Here is an 8,413-nt window from a genome sequence, read left to right on the forward strand (position 1 = left end):
GGCCATCCCTATATGGGATCCGAACCCGGGGCCGTGGTGTTATCAGCACCGCACTCTACCGAGTGTGCCACGGGCCGGCCCTAGGAGTAGTTTTTAAGTGTTCTTACCACAAACAATAAGTATGTCAGTTAATACATATGTTAATTAGCTTGATTTAGCCATTCCACAATGTATACATATTTCAAAACATAATGTGCATTAAATATATATGTAATAATCTGACACCGAAGTACTAAACAGACAACTGTCATTTGAATCCTAGGCAAAATACTGGAGCACTAACGCCCACGAGATCGAAGGCACCGTGTTTGACAGGAGCGGGAAGGCCGTGCATCGGCTGTTCGGGAAATGGCACGAAAGCATCTACTGTGGAGGCTCCTCCTCCTCCACCTGTGTCTGGAGAGCAAGTGGGTATCTGGGTTCATCGGCCCCTGGCAGAGGGTGGGTAGGTGGGCGTGACAGGAGCTGCGGCTGGGTCAGTGTCCATTTGGTGTCCCCCACCTCCACCTGCTGTGAACTAGGTCAGAGGTATCGGCCCTTCTTTCCTTCATCTAATCACGTCTCAGACTCCTCATCCTGCTACCCCACCACCTCAGCTGGGTGCTAGGTCCTGGGTTCCTAACCGCAGAAAGAAGCCCTTGCTAATCCATGGGCATTCTCTGAGAGAATGTTCTAGTCCATACATATGACTATACTGGGCACTATGAAAGAATATCAGTGAAATGCAAGAAGTCATTTTAGAGCAAGAACAGAGAAAAAAGTATTACTGGAGAAAGAGTGACCTAGGGGTTCAGCAAGCATTGGGGATCCCCCCAGTTGACCCAACACCATAGACCATTCTGATCTCTCCTGTGATTCCACAGGGATGCTGAGCCCTTGTAACAGCTGTGGGGAAAAGTGCATCCCCACAATCTTTTAACACCTTATTCCTTCCTCTAATCTCAGAAATGTGTTTTTTTCCAAGTCATAGTCATATTATAAAACCATTGTTCTGAGATACAACCGTTAGAATGCTTTAGGCTCATAAAAACCAAATGACAAAGAAAACCATCCTGCTAGTGGCTGACACCATTAGGGTATGTGCTATTTCTTCACAGTGAGTGAGGGAGTGGGTGGCCCCGGGGCTGTTACATAGGCCACTTACCTGTGTGAAGGACGCAGAACAGAAAGGACACGTTTCCAGTGTGCCGTGGATGTCTCCCCTCATGCATGTAACACAGTTGACACAATTCAGTGTCACATCCCTGCATGGCAGCACACCAAGGAGGCAAGAAGGAGAGGACAAGAGAGCTTCCTTCTCTTGTGCCTCTCTTCTCAGGAGTGTAGTATTTCCTAGGATCCCCCCAGCAAGTGTGTCTTTACATCACGTCAGCCTGAAGTGAGTCCAAACCCGTCCCTGGGCTAATCATGGGCAGGGGAGATTCTGGTGGGCTTGGGTTTATCACTTAGGAAGGGGGATGGGGGACAGTTATGCCAGAACAGAAAAAGTAATCCCGTAGCAGGTAAAAAAGAGAAGTGACTGTAGAGCAGGCAGCCAATGATGTCTCTTTCAACATGTAGCACCGCGTCCACCATTGCAGAGGTTGCCACGAAGCTAGAATGAATTGGCACCAGTGGCCACCTATCTGCTTCAGGGGCACACATGAGATTTTGCAAGTAGGATAGTCTCCCTCCTTTGCTGAAAGTATTGGCCACAGATGCAAACTGCCATCCCCTCTGGATGTTAAAGTAGCACCTTGACAAAGGAACACTGTTTAAGTTGTTCCTGTTATCCATTGATCTTATGTCCCTACACTGGCTGTGAGCGTCCCTGGCCCATCTTTAAGAAAAACCAGTCTTCACTCTTAGGTGTTGGGGGGCTGGGATGGGTTTCTGAAGACACAGCAGGAAGCTTTACTATTATTTTCATGCATAGGATACACAGAGAGTTAGACTAGTTATGAGAAGGACGTCTGAAGCTTCAAAAAACTGATCTGCAGAAAAGCTCGTGCAAAGCATTTATATATATGTGAATAGCAAGAGCTAAGGCCATGTGTGGATTTTATTGGTCTACATTCAATTTACCCAATATATAAATTTGGGTATGTTTAGTTTCATTTCTGAAGTCAGAAATCTAAGATTTGGGGGGCAAGAGTTGGTGAAAACAAGGGCAGGAATGGAAGAAAAGAATAACATTGACCACTTGCTATGGGTTTAGCACTGTTCTATGTACTAGAGCTGTAGGAGAATTTGACATTGCTTAAATGAAAAATGGATTCTCTAGAGTAAGTCTCGCTAGTCAGGAAAAATGGACCCAAAGTTCTTTCTAGCATGTTTATTTTAATTTCAAATTATTTTCATAGCTTAAACAGTACAGAAACTTCCCAGCATTGAATAAATTTGCTATATGACCACACAAAGGAGGTCATAATCTTGTAGACAGAAGAAAACTTATAGAGAAGAAGATTTATAGAGAAATATTCAGCACCTGTTTGTTAGAATATTTTAATAGAAATGGAAGAATTTAGAGCTGAGAAAGCAAAATTGTAGCTGGTCTGAATGAAAACGGTAAAGGAATTAAAATGCAGCATAAATGAAATACAAGTGAGGGTGAATGACTTGTTTTCCTTTTAGATCCCATGCCGAAAGGCTATGAGCAGTATTATGGCTTCACACAGTTTGCACTCGAATTAAATGAAATGGATCCGTTGTCAAAGTCGTTACTACCACCTACTGACACTCGATTTAGGCCAGACCAAAGGTAAGGGCTTTTTAAAGATTTTACTCTCTAGAAATGTAAAACCTCTAACAAAAAGTCTTATTAACAACTCCCAGGCCATCAGAGGCACCCGAGAGAGCCAGGTAATGTCATCAGGAGAGGCGGAGGGGCATTTAGGCAATCGTGTCGTACAAGAAGTGGAGCCCAGCTTAGATCTGAGTGGGGCATGGACTTTGTTTATCAATAGACCCCCGTTTCTTTTGAAATCCCCCCCCCAGTGTTTATTTTGAAGAGTTTTACAGCATGCAGTAATAAAGAACTTACTGTGTATTTGAAAGACTGAATGAAAAGCATCCAGCTCTTCTGACCTCTTAAATTTAAATTATTCTGGTGCACTGAGAGATTGAACTGATTCTAGGTTTGCTGCTAACAAGCTGTGTGGTACATGAAAGTCCTTTAATCTCTCTCAGTCTCAGCTTTCTACTTGGTAAAATGGAAATAATAATCTCTCCCCTAATGCCTTTGCAATTCAGACTCAAAATGCACCGACCAAAAAAAAAAAACATTGCTGCATTTGATTTTATTTAAAAAAAAAAAAAAACGAAACAAAAACAACCCTTCTTAATGGCAAAGTAAATAAAAATGTATAACCAAGGTTAAAAGATAAATGACAAACTGAGAAATATGTATTTGGAACTCATATCATGAATTGGTTCCAGAAATCTAATAGACTAACCTGTTAGAAGATATGGACATGAGAAAATGAGTTCACAAAAATAGGAAATGCAGGTGTCCCTTAAACATATGAAAAGATGTTCAGCCTCACTCATAATAAGAAAAATGCAAATTTTTAAAACCACACTGACATACCATTTCTCAGCCTATCAGATTGACAAAAGTCCTAAAATCTGATATACTCTGAGGCAGTGGGAGAAAAGGGTGTTCATAACTTCACCAATGGGAATGTAAATTGCTGTAATCCACATAAAGGGCAGCTGGGTGATATACAAATTACAAGCTCAACCTTTAACCCAGCAGTTCCACTTCTCCAAATTTTTCCTACATATATACTTACCTATGTGCAAAATGACAGATATACAAGGTCACTCACTGCAGCATTAATTGTAACAAAAAATTGGGAACATCCCAAATGTCTATCAGTAGGAAATTATTTAAATAAATTAAGGTGTATCCACACAACTGAATATTATATAGCTATTAAAAAATGAAGATGTCTGTGTGTTACCATGGAAAGATCTCCAAGATACATGTGAAGTAAAAAGTAAACCAAAGGAAAATCAAGATATAGATAGTATGTGTAGCATGCTTCCATTTATGTTTTTAAAAGGGAGGGAGGGGTAAAACTATATCTTAATATTTGCTTATATATACATGTAAGAAATCTCTAGAAGGATGCACAAGAAGCTACTAACAGCAGGTGGGAGGGTAAAGATGGGGGAGATGGGCCAGGAAACAGGTAGAATTAGAGACAAGGAAGAAAGGAAGACTTTGCCCAAAATTCCTTTCTGTAGATATAATTTATAAATTCTATATTAATATATTACCAATTCAAAAAATATTGTCTTCCTAATAACTACCTCAGAATACTGTTTTAAGAGTTGGGGGAGGGTTCCTATGTATAGGAGAGGATTTTGAATATCTAGTCTTGGACACATGCACATAACAATTGTTATGTTTCCTTGGAATTAATATTTTATTTTTTTCCCCTCAATGCCTCAGGTTTCTAGAAGAAGGGAACTTAGAAGAAGCTGAAATGCAAAAGCAGAGGATCGAACAGCTGCAGAGAGAAAGGCGCCGGGTCTTAGAAGAAAATAACATGGAGCACCAGCCTCGGTTTTTCAGGTTTGTGCCCAGATCGTGTGGGTCGTCGATTGAAAGGTACTGCCCACACTTTATGCATCTGGTCTGGAGAAAGGGGACAAGAGTGTCCCTCCTCACATGAGAGCATCCTCCGCATTCTTTCTGCTTTGGAGCAGGAAACCTCTCCCCTGTGCCGGGACCTGACTGTGCGCATGCTTCCCCGGGGCTCTGCCTTTCAATGTCCTTGGCAGGAGTGGTGTCTTCTTTCCTGCATCCCTTGAGAGGGCCTGGCACAAAGAGCTTGCAGAGGGGGTGCTCAGCAAATGCCTGTGGAGAAGCAAGGGAGATTGCCAGAGCCGAGTCCCAGTTCCAGACCAGCTTATTAAATTCATGGCTAAGGCTGGTCACCCAGGTAGATGTATTTCACACAGTGACAGAGATGATTAATGATCCCCCACTGCTTACCAAAATGGACATTCCAAGTAGTCTAATTCTTGAATTGCAGAAGTTCCAATACACTTGGGCTTAGATTTGGAATATTTACTGTTAAATAATAGTAAAATAACTTGCTAAGAAGGTCTTGTTAAAAGTAGAGTAAAATTTTTAGAAGAGTCATGACAAGTCATTAGCCCTTCACCTCTCTCCTCCCCTCTTTTATTTTAACTAACCAAGAAGAAACTAAGACCTAGGAAACATACAAGGGTGCTTCAAAAAGTTCATGGAGAGATTCATATCTTTTAATTCTATTTCTCCATGAACTTATTGAAGTACCCTTGTAGGAGATTTGTTGAAGGACCCAGTGGAACGTCCTGGGCCAGGCCTGTCTCTCCTGACTACCAGGTCAGGGCTCTATATGGGTGTAGTTTTTTCGTTTGTTATTTTTTTTAGAAATCAAAGTCATAGCAGGCATATGTAGGAAAGCAGCAATCTCCTGTCCTACTTCCTCTACTTCAGTCCTGCTTTCAGGGCAACCACTGGTTCTGGTTGTTTGGGGGTGTTGTTTTTCTTTTTTTTAATGGACAGCAGAAGTATTTTAAGAGGATATAGCTGTCATTCTATCAAAATATGTTCTCCAAGTCATCAATATAGCAACAAATAATGTTTTATCTCTAAAATATAATGCTCTTTTTCCTAAAGTTGGTGTAGATTCTACCAGATCCCTTCTGATCATTTCCACGAACTTGGAATATTAGTGATTGAAGATCAACTGGCCAGAATTTCATCCTGAAATTGTCATAACTACATTTAAACATTTAAAAAATGAACATTTAAAAAGATGTTCATTACAGTATTTTTTAGGGTCATTAAAAATTGTGGGCAACCAAGCTCTCTCAAGTACTAGTTAAGGAGATTCATCAACTTGATCTAATCCAAAAACATTGAGAATGACCTCGCAAAGTCTGTGGAGATATATAGGAAACGAATTAACACTTAAATGCAAGGCGAAGAGTGTTATGTACAATCATGTAAGAATTGTGTCTGGAATGGAAAAGGCTTGAAGCTGATGTAGCTGGGGTGGTCATCACTCCTTTTCCATTTCATTGTCTACAGAATTATCAAAGTATCAGTGGGGAAATAAAAATCGGGAGGAAAGACTGAGGGTTTTCCATAGTAGCAGTCTTGCTTGGGGCTGTTCAAATGAGAGACCTGACAACGAGATGTCAGAGGAGTGTGGAGACGTGCGTGTTACCATTGCCACTTGCTGAGGGACGGCAGAGTGCCACTGGAAACCCTAAGTGGTAGCTGCAGGTCAGGCCACGTCAGGCCTGTTTGTTTTATAGCAAACTATCTGATACACAAATCGGCTCATTTTAAACACATCCCTTTATGGGAATAGGGAAACAAGTGTAATAAAAATCCACATTCCTGAGAGAGTGGGGAAACAGGCCTTCTACTTTTGCTACTAAAACATGGCAGAGTCAGTCCAAATGACAAATGCATGTATTCTTTGACCCAACAGTGCTAATTACAGGAATTTTTAATGTAACTATAATCACGCACATACTAAATAATATATGCTTTGTTTATAATAGCTCGAGTTGAAAGCACTGCTGGCGCATCAGGAGGACACCATTAGGATAAATTGTGGTCTGTCCATACAATGGAGTGTCATGAGACTGTTTAGTAAGAAAAAGAGGAATCCCTTATTGCTGAGTCACCAAACTTTTTCTTTTCCTGTAAACCACAAATGGTAAATATTGTTGGCTTTGCAGGCCCTAAGGTCTCAGTAGCGATTCTTTAACCCAGCTACTCAGAATGAAAGCAACCACAGACAACATTTAAGTAAATGGGCATGGCTGTGTTCCAATAAACAGTATTTCAAAGATAGGCAGAAGGTGGAATTTGATCCTTGGGCTGTGCGTAGTTTGCTGACCCCTGCCTTACTGTGCTAATGGGAAATGATCTCCATCAGACATTGTTATGTCAAAAACTCAAGGGGTGAGACAATGTCTAGCACTACCATTGTGTAAAGATGGGAGAGGGTGGAGGCGTGAGTGCAGGCACACACACACATGCGTGTAATTTCTCTGAAAGAATGAAGCTGGTACCATCACTGCCTCTGAGGAGAAGGACCCTGAGGCCAGGAGAAAGGAGTAGAAAGAAAACTTCTAGCCACATACCCTTTTGTGCCTTTCGAATTTTGATCTATGTAATGCGTTATCTATTCAGAGCATAGTAAACCAAGACTTCTCTGCAGACTGTGATGACTTCTAATCTTTTTTTTTTTTTTTTTTTGATGTTAACTTATCACTTTCCATGAACAGCTGATTGATGTGTAGCTTGTACACAGTCACTCCCGAGGTGGTGACTACCCCAGCTGTGTTGTATATACAGCAAGCACTGTATACCCTACCCCACCCATTCTTCTCTCAAAAGCCCCACTTTCCACAGCTCTAGGTCTGAGAAGTTAAAGTCAAAAGTAACAAAATGGTTTCCAGGCTTCCCCTTCCCTGTTCCAATACTGGACTGTCAGGGACATTGAATGCATGTGAAAAGGATGGGGGCAGGGGGTTGGCAGAATATGGCAATATTTTCAAAAGTCTGGAAGAAATTATTTCATCTTTCACAGGAAATCCAGTGATGACTCTTGGGTGAGCAACGGCACCTATTTGGAACTTAGAACAGATCTTGGTTTTTCCAAACTGGACCATCCCATCTTGTGGTGAACAAGTAAAGAAGACAGATACGTTAGTGTACGTCACGTTTGCTTCCCGAAGCAGCATAACCCGTGTCTATATATTTAAAAGATGTTACCTAGGATGATCACTTGTACTTAGCTTACTTAGCATTGTAAGAATTTAAGTATATATTTTCTTCAGTGGGTTTATTTACAACTTCAAATGCTATCATGATTGTTTATATGAATGTAGTAGAACACCTTGTTATTTCTTTTTATATATAAGCTATTTAATAAAAATGAAAGATTGAATGTTAATGTGTGGGTTAAAAAAGAAGCTTTAACACTAATTTTCCAAAGGTTAGGGAAAATTCAAATCAAATTTATGCCTTATAAAATTAAGTTGGAGAAAAAAAAAGAATCAACCTCTCCCAGGTGCATTAAGAAATTAAAAGTAATACCCAGGGTTACTTGCCCATGTGTGAGCTACCCAAGTTTAATTTGGTAGCTGAGAGATCTTTTTGCCTCAGACAGCTCTTGAATTGCTTGTACAGAACAGCTCTGCTGGTGCTAGAGTCTGAAGAATATTTTCATTTGCATTTTAGCAGTTAGGGGGGATGGTATAGGATTAGTGGAATGCATGTGTTTATAGGAGATGGGTATGGCACCTTCGCGAAGAGGAGGCATTTGAGCTTGTTCCTCTGTATAGTTCTGTTGCCTTATGTGCAAGATTGTACTCTCTTGCTCAGAGAAACTGTCATTAATCAGAGAAATCC

General features: G+C 40.8%; 1 protein-coding gene across 1 annotated transcript in view; it reads left to right on the forward strand.

Moving 5' to 3' along the window:
• The window catches only part of OSBPL3 (oxysterol binding protein-like 3), a 92,361-nt gene extending 84,412 nt beyond the window's left edge, over nucleotides 1-7,949 (forward strand). Inside the window, exons 18-21 of the mRNA XM_008581744.1 lie at nucleotides 263-407; nucleotides 2,614-2,740; nucleotides 4,439-4,561; nucleotides 7,590-7,949. Coding sequence (XP_008579966.1) covers nucleotides 263-407; nucleotides 2,614-2,740; nucleotides 4,439-4,561; nucleotides 7,590-7,686 — 492 coding nt within the window. The 3' untranslated portion in view covers nucleotides 7,687-7,949. The remainder of the gene's footprint in view (nucleotides 1-262; nucleotides 408-2,613; nucleotides 2,741-4,438; nucleotides 4,562-7,589) is intronic.
• Nucleotides 7,950-8,413: the final 464 nt, after the last annotated feature.

The sequence above is a fragment of the Galeopterus variegatus genome, unplaced genomic scaffold, assembly GCF_000696425.1.
Source record: "Galeopterus variegatus unplaced genomic scaffold, G_variegatus-3.0.2 Scaffold2451, whole genome shotgun sequence".
Taxonomy (NCBI): Eukaryota; Metazoa; Chordata; class Mammalia; order Dermoptera; family Cynocephalidae; genus Galeopterus; species Galeopterus variegatus.